Consider the following 18,019-nt stretch of genomic DNA (forward strand, 5'->3'; position numbering starts at 1 on the left):
TCATTCTTGGTAAAGTAGGAGAAATTAATGTCATTTAAGTATGCAATTTCAATCCTGCTTCAATATCTAACAATAAAAATAAATATTTGAAGTATTTAACAATATTTAGGAGTATGACTGCATGTTTTTGTTGGGATTTTGATAGAGGATGGAAATTTCATAAACTTTTTGTCAAATTCTGCTAAACTGATATTGCATTCAAAAATAATCTACAAAATTTCATACATTTATTACTTTAAGGCTCTCCAGCACACAGACAGCAGTTTATATTCAATTTTAAAACTGCTTTTGTACTTGGAAAATGAATGTGAAATAGCTTGTCTAATGTCACCTTAGATAACTACATCCATGTTAGAGGCAATGTTTATAGTCATTGCACAATTAGCTACAAATATATTTCCTTCTATTGTGAAATAAATGAAATGGAAAGCTTAACCAACTTGAAATGCTTTGACTCAAGATAAGGAAGCTCTTCATGCAGATTGTGATCATACCTGTGTTTCTAGCATATGCAGAACTAAGTTAAAAAATTTAAAAGAAATAGTTTACCTCGGGGGATGCAAATCCTAAATACTCCCAATCCCATGTTCCACCAGCAAAGCTATAAAATGGAAAGATACACCATCAAATTTAGAAATAGAACAAACCTGAAAAACCTCCAGAGCTTCAAAACCTACAGCAACTGTAGCTCTCTAAACTTAGCAAGTCTTCCCCCCTAATTCCTAATTCAAAATTAATTTTGAAAACCCTACAGTTAAGTTGTTGACTATTCCAGAACTGCCTGATATGTTTAGAAAATACTTAAAGAGATTTTTGAAGTGTACCAGGGATTTAGTGACAATCTCAATGGAAAAAAGTAAAATGGAAGCAATGACATCTAATCATTAATGTATCACAAATGGGGAAGCAATTTAGGTTGCAACATGCATAGGAGTGATCCTCAAAAAGAAAAATATGTTTTTCCCCAAAGGCTGTAATTCCACAAGGATGAGATGCCCAAGAAAGCATCACTATCACAGTGATTTACAACCACCACACGCAGCATCTACTCCTAGTCAGAGAACAGCAGTGGATTCCCCCACTTTGGCAGCTACCAAAGGAACATTTTCTGCCTTGTGCAGGGTTCTGGGTGGATTACCTGCGCCTGGGTGCCTCTGGGGAGTCTGCAGGAGCAACGCCGCGGGCCACAGAGGCCAGGAACTCCTGGCGCTTCTGCTGCACGAGGCACGCGGCTCGGATGATTTTATGGCGGGGGGTCCGAAGGTAAGGCCTGTTCACTTTCTGCGCAAGGTCTTCAGTGACCATTTCTAGGTCTGTCTGCAAGAGTTAATGATACAGAAAAAACAGTTTTACAGGGAAACGCAAATCAGGAAGAGCTCTTCTCCATAAACACTGAGGGGAATGATAACCATTTTCCTGAAAACACCTTATGAAATACCAAAATACCCCAAAGTATCTGTCCCCTAGCCTACTCTTTTACTGACCTACATTCTGTCCTCCAGCTTGGAGCAGGATTTCCCTGCACTCTGAAATACTGAGCATCTTTTCAAGGGACCCAAGGGACAGGAAAGGAGGCAGCAGTCCCAGGTACTCCCCCAGTTTTGCCTCCTCCCAGATGTCAAGCACATCAGAAGAGAAAGAAAGAAAGAAAAGAGAAGCTAGAGAAGGAGATGAAGACTGAAGCTGAAGTGTTACCCTCGCAAAGCAGATTAACAGGAAATTTTCTTACTTTCCCCTTCCATCTGTCCTTATCCTTTTCCTCTGCAAAATGATATAAAAAATATGCTATTTTTTCTAACTTGGTTACAAATATAAAACAGGTATGTCAGTTTTATACTACAAAAATGGTAAAAAGACACTGATAACTAATAAAAAAAATAAAGTGCCATTAGGAAACTATAATTTATCCATATATTACCTGCATAAGTTCAAATATTTCTTTCTTTGTGCTTTTAGGCTCCAAAAAGAATCCATATGGATAAGAACACTTAAGAATGCGGCGAGTTTTTAGAAGCTCTTGCACTGCATCTTCAATGAATGTGGTATCAGGACAGCCTCCCTCAGCTGCAATATGAAACAAGCATTGGGAAAGTATTTTCATGCTGATGTCAGCATTACTTTTGTGCATATCAGTTAAATATTTTGCAAGTAAAGAGCAGCAAGTTCTCAATAACTGCACAGTGTTCTTAGGAAAAGAAATAAGCACAGAACATTAGTTTCTACCTTACTAATGCTACTTCCTCCTTGAGGCTTTGGAATAGGTAAGATTTACTGTACATTTAACTTTCATCCAATGTTTACAAATTCTAGTACTGGAGGGATGACATCACACAGCAGACTTGATGTGAGCACTGTCCAAAAAAGAACAGTTTAGCCATAACTGTGTTGATGTGATTTCAGATCAAAGGCACAGATCACAGCAAATACTTACTTCCACTCAGAGCTCTACTCAACTGCTCCATCTTTTCTTTGGCTGTTTTTAGAAGGCGCTGTTCTAACTAGAAGAAGAAAATAAACAAAATAAGATAATTATTTTTGGAATAATAAAACAGAAACAAACATCAGTAAAAATGGCTTGACCCACACCTGGTAGCTAAGTTCATGGTTCTTAAATCTTGTATAATAGTGCATAAACCTATCAAGCTCTTGAAATCTTCTATGCTTCTTTTCAGCCTGGAAAATAACGGAGAGACAAAAGAAACCAAAATAAGTCTTATCATTTAATACAACCATCACCATTAAATATAATTAAATAGTGAACTGTTTCTATTCAGACTATATATAAAGTATTGTGCACGGTGTGTAGTGCCATGTAAGTAAAGAGACAAAGTTAATTTTTGAAATTCACATTGCTGCAAATACTGCACCAAAGAACTGATACACTGACAGTCCCTGCTATTTAAAGCAACTTTCTGAAAGCCAAAATTAAGGCATATCTTCTGTAGTGCATAGCAGCTAATTGCAGGACCAGCATGCTCATTTCACAAAAGGAAACCATGTCACAGAGAAGTAAAATGACTTGAGTAAAGTCACCAGTGGTTGTTAACAAAGTCAAAAGCAGAAATCTCATGCATTCACCAATAAGTAGTGCTTCTTTCTTTCTCTTTGATATGTTTAAGGTTGTATTTTTTCTATTTGGAACTCTGGTTTGGAAGAATTTTGATTACACTTATCCTGAATGGAGAATTGCAACCTTAGTGCTATTTTTCAAATACACACATTCATTTGTTACCTCTACTGTCATCTCCTTGGACTGTTCCTCTACATGCTGAATAACCTCATAGCGAGTGCATCTGTAGTAGCCCCCAGTGGAAGAGCTGTGCTTCTTCCATTCTTCTAAGCATATCCAGCAAAAGTCATATTTGCACTTCAGAACAAAACAGGAAAAAGGAAAGAAAAAATATAAGTTGAAATGTTTTAGATTTGTAGTTAGGCATCATCATTCCTCTATGGACAACTTAATTAACAGCATGCTGAGTGCAGAAACATTTTGAGGAGCCTCCTTCCTATTTTATTTAGTCAGGAGATCTGTTTATCAAACCATATCAAATAATGTCAGTCATCATTTTTGTTCCTTGGATCATTAGACTCTACATGTTAAGTTTTAAGCAGAGGAAATAAACCAAATACTAAATACAACTGATCAGGCCTGTTTTTTTTGTTATTGTTAGAAAACCAGTCCCATTTCTTTAAATAACACAGAAACTATTCATGAGAAAGAATGAAAATTGTTCCCCTAATATTACTAAAAAACCATGATTACTTGGTGTTTTTGTCATGTGGCGTTCCTGACACAAAATATTAATAACAACTACTAAGGCAAGAGAGAAGTCTGAACATAAACTTTGATGAGTGATTACTTCCAGGTGAGCCTTTTCTGCACTGAGTGAGTAAAGTGCTTTCAAAATAGGTAAACCGTACAAGGAAGTATAAAGTGACTTTTTCAGGCTTCTCTGCATCAGAGAAGATCAAACTGTGTTAAATATTCTCAATTCAGCAGCGAGTGTTCAGCTAGTTATTTCAAAATAACTGGAAGCTATTTATGGAGAGATAAGCAAAAGACTTTGCAATTTGGTGAACCATGTTTATCTGTCTTATAGATGAGGAGAGAAAATTTACATTAATTAATATTAAGCCTTGAGTATTATTAGTGGCATTTGATAAATTAAATTACCTTTATTCCCTCTTTGGTAAGTTTAACCTTTCCAGGAATACCTACTTCATACCACATGTGTTTGTCTTTAGTTATTTCATACAATCACTTAGATGTATTACAGGAAGGAATGAAATCTAATTTTTGCACTGTACTTTTGCTAATTTTGTCTCAAAAATCAGTAGTGCTGATTTTCTTCTAAAAAGCAGTGAAGACTAGAACATTTCTTCTTGTTATTGTGTGTGGTATTCACATAACTCTCTGAACAGACAGAGACATAATTCTCTCTCCCAGGATTTTCCTGGGAAACTGTGAGATGCTGTGAGAAAGCTCAGAGAAGAAGAAAAATAATTCTTATCTTCACTCGCTGCACTGTTTGGCACATGTGGAATGTGTTATGGAGATTGTTTCCCAACAGGGATTTCTTAACTGCACACTGGTGATGGTGGTTTTGATTGACTGACCAATTAGGTCAAAGCTGTGTTGTGGCTGTCTGAAAAGGTAACAGGTTTTTAGTTTAGTGTTAATATAATACAGGATTAGTATGTAGTGTAATATCATATAGTACAGCTCAATAAAGTATTTGTTCAGGCTTCTGAAATCATGGAGTCAATGCACATTACTCTCCCATCAGGGGTCTGCCACAAGAATTGTGCTGTTCCTTCTTGTTTTCAAACATTTTTTAAAGCTGCTGGTTTATAAAAAATGGTGAGAAATGCCGAGAATGAAGTACAAGAAGAACTGTGTATAAAGTGTTAAGTATCACTGCATCATTTGCCTACCATTCAAACTCATTGATATTCCTTATAAAAAAAAGAATCATTACAAAATATTTAAATGATCATGTGAAACAAGATGTTTCACAAGCAACTGAACCAATAAAGCTCAACTTCCTATTATTTTATGTATATATTCTCCTACTGCAACAATCTCAGCTCAGCCAAATTATCTCCCATCTGACCTCTCTATTATATTTATCTTTTAATTTCTCATATCTCCAAAAGCCTCCTCAAAACCCAAGATTCACAGAGTGTTCCCAAACCCTCCTCCCAGTATTTCAGTCTCATGAGACTTTCAAAATCACATCAGCTGTTTCTGCACACCTCCCAAACACAAAATCATTTTCAAGAAGGGTAAGAAGGACAACCCTGAAAACTACTGCATGTCAGGCTCACTTCAGTGCACGGTAAAGCCATGGAAAAGATTACTCTGGGAGGTACTGAAAACACCCAGAGGACAATGCAGTCATTGGTTGCAGCCAGCACAGCTTCCTGAGGGGAAGTCCTGCTTGTGGAACCTGATCCCCTTCTGTGACAGGGTGACCCACCCAGCTGAACAAGGGGAGCCAGGTGATGGAACCTTTCTGGACTTCAGCAGAACTTTTGATAAACTCTCACAGCCTCCTTCTGGACAAAACATCCAGCACAGCGCTGGGTAACTGTGTTACATGATGGCTTCCCTGGACTCAGGACTCAAAAGAATACTGAGTTTGTACTAAATGGGGAGGAGCTGTCCACTCCCTCAAAGGCAGGGAAAGGTTCTTCACCCACAGGGTGCTTGGGCCCTGGAACAGGCTCCCCAGGGAAGTGTCACTGCAGCAGGCTTGACAGTTCAAGAAGTGTTTGGATAACGCTCTCAGGCACATGGTGTGACTCTTGGGGTGTCCTCCACAGGGCCAGGAGTTGGACTTGTTCATCCTGGTGGATCCCTTCCAACTCAGCATATGATTAATTATGACTAACTATCTATGATTAACTCCTGAGCTCTGTTTTATGTGTCTTTATGATCACTGAGCCTTGTATCATCACCACCTGGGCTTAACAAATCCCATCTGCTGCCTGGCTGTGGTCTGAACCAAGCAGAACAGGTCATTGCTGGGCAGGTAACAGCAGGGTAGGCATTTGAGCCTCTCTCTTGGTGGCAGTACAAATGAAGTCTCTGCACCATACAGTTACCAAGTTTCATGAAACTTGCAGCAATTTATTATCTATAAACCCCCTCCTCTTCCTTGAAATCAAAGTACCCATAAGCTTAAAAAGTGACAATAGATAGTGGAGTGAGAGAGCAGTTCTGCATAAGCCCTACCTCAGAAGCTGCACTCATAAAACAACAAGAAAATGCCTGCTTAAGTACAGAAAATATGTTTTGATGAGTAAGGAGTATTCTCCTCTACACCAAGGTGCATGCTAGATGCTAAGAAGCAGCCATAGTCCACCATGTAGTGAGCAGACCTCACTGCAAAAAAAAGACAAAACCTCCATCATCAGGGATTGTAACTTCAGCAGAGGAAGCAACAAGTGAGGTGACCACTAATCCTTGTGTCCAAGCCCTGCAATGATCTTGAGGACGCCCTTCCTCACCTTCCTCACCAGGCTGAGGGGAGGCAGCTGCTGTCTGTGCAGAGATTACTCCATGACAAAAGAATCTGACTGTTTTAAGGACACTTCAAGCTGCCTATAACCATCAAAAAGGAAAAGAGACCTCTGGTTGTCAGCTAGTGCCTTAGAATGGCTAATTATCTACATTCATCAGTGTTTATTGGCCAAAGTCTTCTCCAGCCTGAAGCCACAACTGAGCTCACTGGCAACAGCTGCAACAAACACACCTTATAGAGTTTTTAGAAGTATGGAATTTATGAGCTCTTTTTAAAATAATTTAAGACAAAAAAACCCAAAACCCAGACAACTTGGCATAAATCGAAGTGTAGGAGAATGTTCTCTGCTGCCAATGATACCAAGAAAAGCCCCAGTCTTTAATTTGTATCACAGAGAGAGAATATGTGACAATATAAAGAAAATGGGATCTGCATAGCAATAGAGACCTGCACATTTTCAGAAAAATAAAGGGAAATGATTTCTAAATCTGTTAGCCTTCTATTGTAGGCCAATTATGTAAAATGTTTGCTACTTTCTTATTTTTAATGATGCTCCTCAAAGAGGTAATAGTTGTAGTTATAGAAGGTATTTCTGACATAAAGAATTGTCTAAATATGCTGCTTTTAACTAACTTGAGTGAAAAAGCATTTTCAAATGATACTGAACTCATGGCAAAAATATTTTTCTATTTTGGTAGCACAGTGCAAAAACTTGTGACTAATTCTCTGGCTGCTGTCATCAATAAATTTTCTTTGGAATCACTCTTTGCTGTCTTTTCATTCCTACTGATTAATTCCTGTTTACAGTTTTCCACCTAAACTTCTCAGCTTTGTTGCTATGTTAGAGAAATAATGCAAAAGAAAAACATAGTAAGGCAAAACCTTCATTAGACCTAAGCCTTCCTTAAAATTTTACATCTGCCAATTAAACCTGTTCTTTCTCTTCTACATTATTAATGACAATATAACCATCAATTATTTGTTTCATACTGCACTGATAATTATTCTTAGGTGTTTATGAAATTTCAATCATTTTAATGTAGACCTGTCAGCCAAACAGATTTCAGTAAACATTAAAACATTTTCTAAATACATGTAACCTGCCATTTGCTCATTATCTAATTCTTGCAACAGGTTCCACTATCAGGCATGACCCTTCAGAGATTTTGGACCTAAAATATATCCAGGACATACAAAGCTGAATTCTGATTCCTCAAGAAATCCCACGATGGCTTCTTGTTACCTTTGCACACTGCATGTGGTTGCAGCCCTCGTTCTTCTGGATTGGGGACTTGCAGTTGGCGCAGGGTTTGGAGTTGGTCAGTAACCACAGGCAGTTGGCAGCATCCTCATAGGCCTCACTCACTCCCACAACTTTTTGAGGGTGACAGGAGGATATGGAGCATGCAAAAACAGAGAGATTGAAATTGTACTTGTGTAATCTTCTGTGAGAATCAGATTAGGAATGATGCATATTTCCCTATTTCTTGACAAAATATTGAAGTTTTTCACTATACCTATTTCTCACATATATTTTACTCTATTTTCTAGTTTATGCATACATAATATTAATACACTCATTATTTCAAAGTATTTCCATACATCTATTTTAATACAAATTTATATACAGTATATGTGACAATTACAATATATAAAGGGGCAAATACATATATGAAAGAAACAGGTATAGTTTCAAAAAGCAGGGTGTATTTTGCCTCTTTATAAAATTTTCTATGCTTTCCAAAATATTTATAGCATACTATGGAAAGGCTCTGAGCTGAGGGAACCAAGTTAGTATGTATTCAAATTGCGGTCATCTTTGCTTTCTTTGTTAATGTTGACTAAGAAAATATCTGTCCTGTGTAAATCCAACCTTTATTAGTTTTTTTTTAGTAAATGTTATCTATCATTAAGCCATTTCCTACAACTCCCTTGCAGTTCCCCATCAACCTTACTATTATTATCACCTATTGGCTTGAATTAGTTTTAAAGCAATAAAAATCTTCACGGAACACTACTCAATCACGGGAGCAGACTGCGCTAAAAATCAAAACTGGACAGGACAAATGAAGTTATATTCAGGAATAAATTGACTAAATAATGAAAAAAAGCTTTAAAAGGAAGGGAAGGAGTTTTGCGAACCCTGACTGAACCACACATGTTTTTGTGGGGAGGAATGTCAAAGAACAGTCTACCATAGTGCTGCAGTTAAAGTGTCAGCAGCTTCTCATTCAGAAGTATAATTTTCTTCCCCTTTTACCCTATTTTTCAACCAACGTTGAAGCCAGTTTTTAGTTTTGCAACTAAAAAAATCTGTCAAAAACCAAAAGATCAAAATGGCAGCAAAACACCTATGCCCTCCCTGTCGGCCCTGCACGTCTCTTACGTTCTTCTGGTTTCATTTCGGATATTTTCTGTAGCCAGTCCTTCCAGGTCTGGCAGTCACAGGGCTCGTGTGCTTCACCAAGACATTCCCTGAAAAAGAAGGTGCATACACCACTACTTATAACTCAGAGATTTAGAATTAAATTCAAAATTGGTTCAAGCTGAAAGGAACCTTCCCCCCGACCCCCAAAAAAAACAAATCAAAAAGAAACATGACCAGAATTTAATTAAGTCAGGAAACCAAAAGCCAGTTAAATAACATTGTTTTAAAATACACTTAGACTACTTGCTCACAAGCATAGATGACTATTATTGATAAAGAATTTAAATGGGAGAGGAAAGGAAGAAGCTTCTTAAAATTACAAACTGCAAACTGGAATAAATCAGCTGCCTTGTAGTTTGTTCTTATTCCTGGGTATTATTTTAGTGCCACAAAAGTGCTTGTATAGTTTCTGTGATAAATATAAACCAGACTACAGAGTTTATCCAAAAGTAGGTAGTTTGCTATAACAGAAATGTATTTTATGTAGAATTACTTGCATCTGTTCAGTTGCAATAATCAACCTTTAACTAGATTCAAGCTTTTAATCTAGAACAAGATTGAAGCCCTTCAACACCAGCACTAAGTATTTATGGATATTTACTCCTTCCACCAGAACCTCTTAAATCGGGGCTTGAACTTATTTACATGGACACAGGGGAGTAATGAGTCCCTTGAGCTTCTCCTGAAGTTCCTACTAGGATTAAGGTTGGCAATTACTACTACACAGCGGCAGCAGATATATGGCTTCCAGATGGTGCTGCAGTGTGGATGTGTCAATATGCACTCTGGATTTGTAATAGCTCCTTTTTTTCTACTGGAATGGCAGCAAATAGCCTCAGACATTTGCCAAATCAAAGCAAATAATTTCAGATGGGCACCAGCTGTATCAGAGCACACACAAGTTTGCTGCAGATCCAGTAGTCAATTGCTCTCTTGCAGTGCAGGTTCAGAAGCTAAATCAATACTCTTCTTGTCCACATTTTAAGCAGGAATTCAGGAAGAAAGAAAAGATTATGGGAACAGTTTTGAACTTTTTTTACCCTTAGCTAGTCTGCAAACAAAAAAGCTTAAATTCAGCACACATGCATCTCTGGTTTGGACTTAAGACCTCAGCTGGGAAAGATTGTACTAGAATGAGCAACTGGTCTGTAATAAGGTGATTTCAGCCTTGGTTCAAAGTTAACACCTTTCACATCTGTGGCACAGCAGGACACTTAAATCATTGACTTCAACAGTGCCAAGACCCTCTCACAGTATAAAGTATTTGTTGCCAGAAAGGACTGAAATAGCAAAGATTTAACATTGACAAGCTCAGTTTTAAGTTAAAAGCTGATTGATTAGTCAATCTTTTATGGGGGTGGGAAGAGGGTCATGTGTCTTTGATACTTTCAAATTTGTAGATTTGTGGATTTTTAATGAAGTTGAGTCACATCTGTATCTAAACCTTTGTATCTGTATCTATCCATATACGAAAGTTACAGAAGTTGTTAAAAAACAACTCATGGAAGAAGCTCTTTCCTGAGCCCACCCCAAAACAAACATTTGTATGCTGGGATGTCATTTTACTAGAGCAAGAGCATTGAGCCTACTGTTCATGAAAGTTTTTATGGAAGTTGTATTTTGGATAGACTTCCTGACAGCAGTGGAGGAAAGGAACTCACAGGAGCAGCTGTGCCAATGAACAGCAGGAGCCTCCCCAGACGCCTTGCTCAATGCTCAGCAGGAGGATTTATATGAAGGCACACACAGAACATGCTTATTAAAATTGTAGCAAGTTTCAACACAACAAGTTAAAATTCATGGAAGGGCTAAAAGTTGAATGTAATTCTGGATTTTTTCTCTCTCATGATAATATATTTTGAACCCAAACAGCAAAACACTCGCAACTTAAAACTGGCGTCCCAAGTGCACCTGAGCAGTTGTGGCTCCTGCAGAATGAGACTCTGCCCCTTGCCCTTATCTAAGGTGAAAGGAGTGAGGACTGATGGTACAAAACTAAGTGTGCACTGCCTGCTAGGACTATTTTCCACAAGTGTCTGTTTGCTACAATTCCTTGTGCTTTTGAAACTACACGAAGGGGGCTCTAACATGTTGAATAGATCTGATAATAAAATGATGTAGGATTTGTGCACAGTTTTAATGTATGCTATATTTAAATAATTCAGAATACTTTTTCTGAAAGGGAATAGAATTTTGTACTTGCCACAATTTTGTTAAGTAAATTCTAGGATACTCTGCATTGAAGAGGAACATTCCTACTCCTACATAAAAAAGAGAAAAAAATTGCTCAATAGACTCAGAGAACTTTCTTGCTTTTATGAGCAGAAAGGCTATAGCTATGAAAAAAAGTAAGTGATTAACTAGGGGTTGGTTTTCTAATACATAAATTCAGAAGAATCTCATACTAAATGCAGTATCAATTGCTATTACAATGTCTAAGCTGTAGATTACTGGGGTAAAACTTGCAGAACTGACAGAAATATGGGACTGTGAGATGTGCTGATTGAAATGTAAAGAGACAAAGCAAGCTCCCTTTAAACACACAGTAATGATGAAAACTCTTGAACTGAGAATACCTTTTTTCTCCAGAGGAACACATTCATGCATAGAGTTTTTGTACTGTAAGACTAGTGGGGTGTCCTTAGCAAATGGTTCTGATTTGAGGTGCTGCAGGATGCTTCCATTGCTAGCAGAACTTTCTTGCCATTGCTGAAACTCTCCAACTTTTGTGGGGATGAAAAAAAGGCTTTGGAAAGGCTTTCTTGGACATTTTGTTGCTAACTTGAAGTATTTTTCAAGACCTTAACTATATTTGCTTGTGCAGTATTTCAAAGCATTAATGCAAAAAGAATTTACAGAAATATTATCAGGAAACATAAAAACCCCATTTCTCCTAAAAATTAAGTCATTCAGAGGACATTTTCACTCTCAGAGAACATTCTAGGGAGCTAGTACGTTCAGTCCATGTAAAGGAACCAGAAGCTGCCATTGTCTGAAGGTTCACGTCAATATGACACTGAAGTGGTGTCAGGTTCCTTCAGGTTAATGGAAAAATTGATTCTCTACCATCAGAAGCTAGGCTGAGAGGATGGTACTTTAAGTTTTATTTTATGTTCATTGGTAGAAAACATATTCTGGTTTGTTTCCATGGGATTTGCTTCTTTCTGAGTTCTCCATCCATTGTAAATAACCTCTTCCCAGGAAGCCATGTTTTCTGGCTTTTGTGGTTGTCTCATTAAGTCTGTTTTGCTTTTTTTCCCCTTCTTCCTTTCACTCATATGGGAAAAGAACTAAAATAAGAAGCATCTTTCATTAAGAGTTATGACACTTGGAATCAAGCAGATGATTTAGGATGTCCTTGTATAATGGTTTCAATTGAAAAATGCAAAGAAGAATTGCTGAACTTGTCTCAATGTCTGTACTTTGGTTGACCCTTTTCCATTTTCCAAGAACATAAAGATGTCCCACTACAATAGTCATAAATTGTCAGTCTGATAATGTCAAGGAAAATTATGCCAATTTTTTTTTACTTTTGTTGATGCTCTTCTGTCCTTTTCTAGGGAGTGCTGAAGATCAGCAATCTGAGGGATGTTTTAAAAAATATCTGGCTTTTTGTTCCTTCTTGAGCTTGTATTCATCTTAAAATCCAGTAGAAGATAACAGAAAGAAAAAGTGCTGAACCTCAAGTGAAGCAAAGGTTGGAGTGATCCTGTAAACAGAATAGCTATGTGTGAAGGAAATGGTCCTTCATGGCCCCATTTCAACTCCAGCTTCTTTGATGTGATTCTAGCAAAATTCAGTTAGAGCTAAACATTGCTGGTTTTCTACACTACAACACAGAATGTGCCATGTTTTGATTTTATAACTATCCAGACACAAAAATCCCTGTTCCAGTATCCCACATTTCCTCTGTTCCCTCAGAACAGAACATCACAACACTCCATGCTGTTGTTTTGCACCTAACAGAGACAATAATGACTACTGGATTATAAATCTTTGCAGTGCCCCAAAATACTACAATATTTGTGTAGTGCATGGAGAGAGGATAGAACAGTCATTTACCATTCCATACTAATTTCTGTTGCACTCTTGGTGCCGTGTGGGACTTTTAAATTAGTCCCTGGAATAGCAGTGACTGTGAGTTTATTTGGAGGCAGGTAAGTTTCCAGTACTAACCAGCAGAAAAGATGTCCTTTCCCACAATCTACTGCAGGGGCTTTTAGCATAGGGAAGCTAAGAGTATCTGATCCTGTTGAATTTGACCCTTGTCTTGTCAGCCTTACTGCTCTTTCACAGCCAGGTATAGGACACCATTTAATAGCAGGATTATTTTCAACAAAGGCCTGTGGGGACAAAAAAGAAAAAAAGAAAATATTTTACTACATAAGATCAGATTTCATCCTTGATATAAAATAATCTGCATTCATAGTCCTCCTTTGAAGGAATAAAGCAAAAAAACTATAAGGACAGTCTATCTACAAGGATAGACTTTTAAATATAGCTATAGAAAAGGAGTAATTGAATTTCCACTCTTTTTTTAGAAACAACAGTACTTCAGACGTACACTAAGAATGAAATTACTTACATTCCAAACAAATGTTCAATCTCTGCAAGTTAATTCCTTTGTTATGTGGCTTACAGTAAGCTACTATATAGACACTGTCAATACACTCATTAGCAGAACTGATTCTTTCAGTTGGAAAGAATGAAAACCTTACTGATTAAACAAAAATCCCATGATAAACCATAAATCAGAACTAAACTAACTCAGTAATTTATGTCCCACCTTTTTTGGTTAATGTAACAGACCTTCTTTTGTAAAAACTGTATCTAATAAATGAAGAGAAAAAAAGGAGCTTGCACTACTTTGCTTCAAACCTATTCTGATCAACAGTCACTTAAAATAAAATATGCAAAAGATGAGTCAGAACTGGTAATTTAATTTGCATCTCACGATGCAATAAGGAGACTTGTTGCGGAGAAAGTACTGTACTGTAAATGAAAAAATATTTCTCTACCTCTGCCCTGCCACCACTGATAAAGTAGCACATTTCTCAAGACTAGTTCATCACTACAGTAGTATAAAAGAAGAAAGCTGAATTATAAGATTGCTTTTAAAAACAAATTGCAATGATGAAAACAAATATGTTAAAAAACCCAGGAAAACCAAATCAAGCTTTTCCCACTCCTCTACCCAAATATAGCAATCATATCAAGCATTGTACTAGAACGTTTTTTAAAAGGAAACTGGTGCTATCTCTGAATGCAGTAAAAACAATCTGAAAACTTTTAAAATTTCAGATTGCAAAAACAAACAACTCTGATTAACACTTTCATATAACTTGCTACAAAAATGAGTTTGATAAAATTATTTTATTAATACTGCATTAGGCAACAGACAAAGGAAATATGGCATTTCTTTTTAAGGAATACATTAAATGTTCCTTCTTTTTTTCTCTCTGTGGTACAGCAAACATTGATCTTATGCTATATAAGAGCCAACACATATTTGCACATATTTGTTTATGAGTTTCTACTTGGAAAGTTACAGATATATTGCAGCATTTCATACAGAAGCTTTAAGTTACTTTTTATAAAATGGAATAGAGTTCAAGAGTACAAGAACAGTTTGATAATTTACCTTAATGTCAAATTGAAGGTATCTCTTGTCCATCTCCTTGGAAACCACACTTTCTATGATGTCTACAGGCACAAGCTGGAAACAATCATATGCTGGGCAAAAAATGTTGTGAGCTTCACCCTCCTGAATTTTCAGATTCAAAAATCTGCCAGAATTTTGCCAGTCAGTATTTGTGAATAAAAAGTAAAACTTAAAAAGCTGTTGAGTACTTTGCATGTATGTTCACAGGTATTCACAATGATTACTTTTCAAATAGAGAATAGAAATATCCCTTTCTGCTTAAAAGAGCTACAAACTTGATGAACAGCTTAATTAAAAAAATAACACTGTCATGGTTGAAATGTGAGCATCATCAGCAATATTTACCCCTATGCTTGTGGTTTTCATCCTTGCCATTTATCACACAGCTCTGTATTGTTTAATTAAATTGAGCATTATTTCTACCATAAATCAGAAAAAGAATATGTAAGTGTAATTAATCTAGGAAATAATTAATTTAATATGGAATTATTTTCTACAGCTGTGCTAATAAAACTAGGTGTGTTTTTGGACATGAATTTCTGAGAACAAGCTGATTTAAAATCTGCTGAAAGCTGGACTTTAACTGTCATTCAGTTTCAAAGCTGTAACAGGCTTATTAATCTGACTACAAGGGTGATACCATTCTAACTTTAATCATTTAAAGCACAGGCAGTTATTCCAAGGTAGTCACCTGAGATCCTTTAGTAGTTAAGGTAGACATACCTGTCAATTCATCCCATCTTAGATTTGTATCTTAGAGTTGGGTAGCTCAGTCCTGGCTATGCTCCAAGCGACTTAGGAATGATTGGCTCAGAAAGCTGAATTCCACCCTCAGTGCCACCACAAACACTTGCTATTGAACTGTGGCCCTGAGCCTGTGGCTCTGAGCTGGCCCCTGTGTCCTGCACAAAGGACACACAGTCCAGCAGCCAAATTAGAAGCACCACGTCAAACCAGAGATCTCTGGTAACTCCTACATCCTGCTCAGAGATTTGCAAGGCAAGAGAAGCACAACTAACAATTTTCTTGCCACTGGAAAGAACTGCCTTTGGAAAGCTCATATGGAAAAGAAAGTTCTCTTCCTCAGCACCAGGCTAAGGTTCATAGGAATGGGGCTGATCTGCAGTAGGAATAGCTGTGCAGAAATGGTGCTGTAACAAGACACTGCAGGGGTAGAGATCAAGTAGTACAATCTCCTGAATGGGGACACAGATGAATACAAAGCACTGCAAACAGATATAATTATTGCTGGGAAATATGATTAATATTTATACTACCATAATTATCCATGCCTGAGTATTTCACTAGCACGACTACTCTGACCTATGCAGTAACAAGAACATTAGATTAATAGAACTTCTAAGTGAAATCTACCCCTCAGTTATTACCCTTCAACATAAAGAAATAATTTTAATTGCTTTTCTGATTGGAAATGGATTCACAATGCCTAAGTTTAGTGTGCTAAACTCAGAGATGGAATTAAGCATGTGCTTAATTTAGAAACTGTAAACCCCAATGCTGCCAACACCACACACACACACTGAACGAATCAAGAGTAGGCTTATCTATTTACACACAAGCTTAAAACATTTGATTAAGAATTTTGCTGAGTCAGAACCTAAACAAACATTACATAAGCCTAAACCAGCTGGTAACAGTTGTCTGAGTGACAAGTAAATTGTTCCATAGGGTCAAACCAGCAACTCTTTGAAACCCAAACAGTACTTCAGCATTAGCTGTACATGGTCTCTGTCCTTTCCTCTTCAACACAGCAAGTATGAAAGTTTCTCACATGATAGAGAAGTACAGATACTCACGCCTCCCAGCAAGCTCTGCAGAAGTCATGTCCACAAGGCATATCCACTGGGTCTTCAAACACAGAAATATTACACATGCAAATGTCACACTGTAAATGACAAAAATGCTTCTGATTATAAGAAATACCCTAAAGCTTTTTGTATTGTTAGAAGAATGAGTTATGTTGGAAAATCTCAGCAAAAATTCAAAGTGCTCAGTAGGGGGAAAAATCAAGCTGTATCCAGAAAAAAAAGTTATTTAAGCTATAGGAATGGGAAAGATTTGGTATCTCTGTTTCTACAACTCACTATGCAGAGAGCATATTTTGGGCTGCTTTTTGCAGTGTCCTTGAGCTCAGGAAGTGCTTCACCCTGCTGAGTGCTGGAATCTCAGAGTTCTAGGTGCAAATGGTGTTGTGGTTTTCATCAGCTTCACACACAGCTAGAAATTAGTTTGGAGATGATAGAGGCTACAGGAAATGTTTAGCGTCTCACACAGGTCTAAATCAAGATGGAGCAGTTGGAGTGTGCAGCAGCAGCAAATACTTTAAGTAATAACCTACATATATATGTATTATTTTTTAAAAAAGACTTTGAGGTTTTTGATGAAGATGAAGAATAAGTTACACTACATACTCCAACATAAGATATAATTGCTGAATTTTACAGAAGTAGGTACTAAAGAAAAAAATAACACTGAATACTGAGACTGTTACTCTGAAAGAGTTAAAGAGTAGGGATGAAAATACTCACTGCTTATGGTTATGTGTGGAAATAAACACTAATGCTCTTCAAGAAATGCAAAAGGAAGTTCTTTTCATTGAAAAAAAGACACCATGAAAATGTATTTCAACTTTCAATGCATTAGGTATTATATACTCATATGACATGTTCAGAAAGTTAGCCTGTGGTATGCCACTTGAAAAGCAATTATATTATAGCCAAAACAAAATTAAACAAAAAAAAATGGCCTTTAAAGTGTGAAACTCAGTGAAGATATGTATTGTTTCTTCATTCATTTAACCTTATTGTCTTGCAAAAATTAAATATTTTAAAAGTTGGCAATGCATTAAAAATCTCTATTAAATTTGTATGAGCTGTAAATTTTGTTTAAAACGTATCTTTAAAGTAAGGAATTTAATGGAGCCCTGAGTTCAAAACATCAAATAAAAACATTTACTAGAACTCTTTATAAAGTAGGATGCAAATGCAAAACATGTAAAGGAGCTTTATACCTTGTGGCTTTATTTTATCTATTCCTTTTAGTGTTCATTTTCCTGGCAAAATGAGATTTGATAGTTCAGGTAAGATTCTTAAACAAACAGGAACATTAAACGTGTAACTCTGGACTTGGATTGAGACACACTAGATCTATAATGGCAGTCATTATCCACACCTGCATTCCTGGCTTATGGACCATCAATGGAAAACAAAACACACAATGTAAAACTGAGGATATATAGTCTCCTGTTCAAACATTTTAACTAGGAATTATTCACAGACAGTATTTAACTGCTAATGGAAATTAATGTACAATAACAATATACCTTCTATAGATCTTTTACAGCATTTTACAATTAAACAAATAAAATATTTCTATGCAGGA

General features: G+C 36.8%; 1 protein-coding gene across 3 annotated transcripts in view; it reads right to left on the reverse strand.

Annotated features, from left to right (window-relative positions):
• The window catches only part of ANKIB1 (ankyrin repeat and IBR domain containing 1), a 56,432-nt gene that overhangs the window by 7,671 nt on the left and 30,742 nt on the right, over positions 1 to 18,019 (reverse strand). For all 3 annotated transcript variants that reach the window (XM_031066740.1, XM_031066741.1, XM_031066739.1), the window contains exons 6-16: positions 16,435 to 16,523; positions 14,597 to 14,741; positions 13,132 to 13,298; positions 8,914 to 9,002; positions 7,771 to 7,901; positions 3,233 to 3,367; positions 2,587 to 2,673; positions 2,432 to 2,498; positions 1,919 to 2,064; positions 1,139 to 1,317; positions 550 to 601 (exon numbers count right to left, since the gene is read on the reverse strand). In XM_031066740.1, the coding sequence (XP_030922600.1) occupies positions 550 to 601; positions 1,139 to 1,317; positions 1,919 to 2,064; positions 2,432 to 2,498; positions 2,587 to 2,673; positions 3,233 to 3,367; positions 7,771 to 7,901; positions 8,914 to 9,002; positions 13,132 to 13,298; positions 14,597 to 14,741; positions 16,435 to 16,523 (1,287 nt within the window). The remainder of the gene's footprint in view (positions 1 to 549; positions 602 to 1,138; positions 1,318 to 1,918; positions 2,065 to 2,431; positions 2,499 to 2,586; positions 2,674 to 3,232; positions 3,368 to 7,770; positions 7,902 to 8,913; positions 9,003 to 13,131; positions 13,299 to 14,596; positions 14,742 to 16,434; positions 16,524 to 18,019) is intronic.

The sequence above is a fragment of the Geospiza fortis genome, unplaced genomic scaffold (genome assembly GCF_000277835.1).
Source record: "Geospiza fortis unplaced genomic scaffold, GeoFor_1.0 scaffold138, whole genome shotgun sequence".
NCBI classification, from domain to species: Eukaryota; Metazoa; Chordata; class Aves; order Passeriformes; family Thraupidae; genus Geospiza; species Geospiza fortis.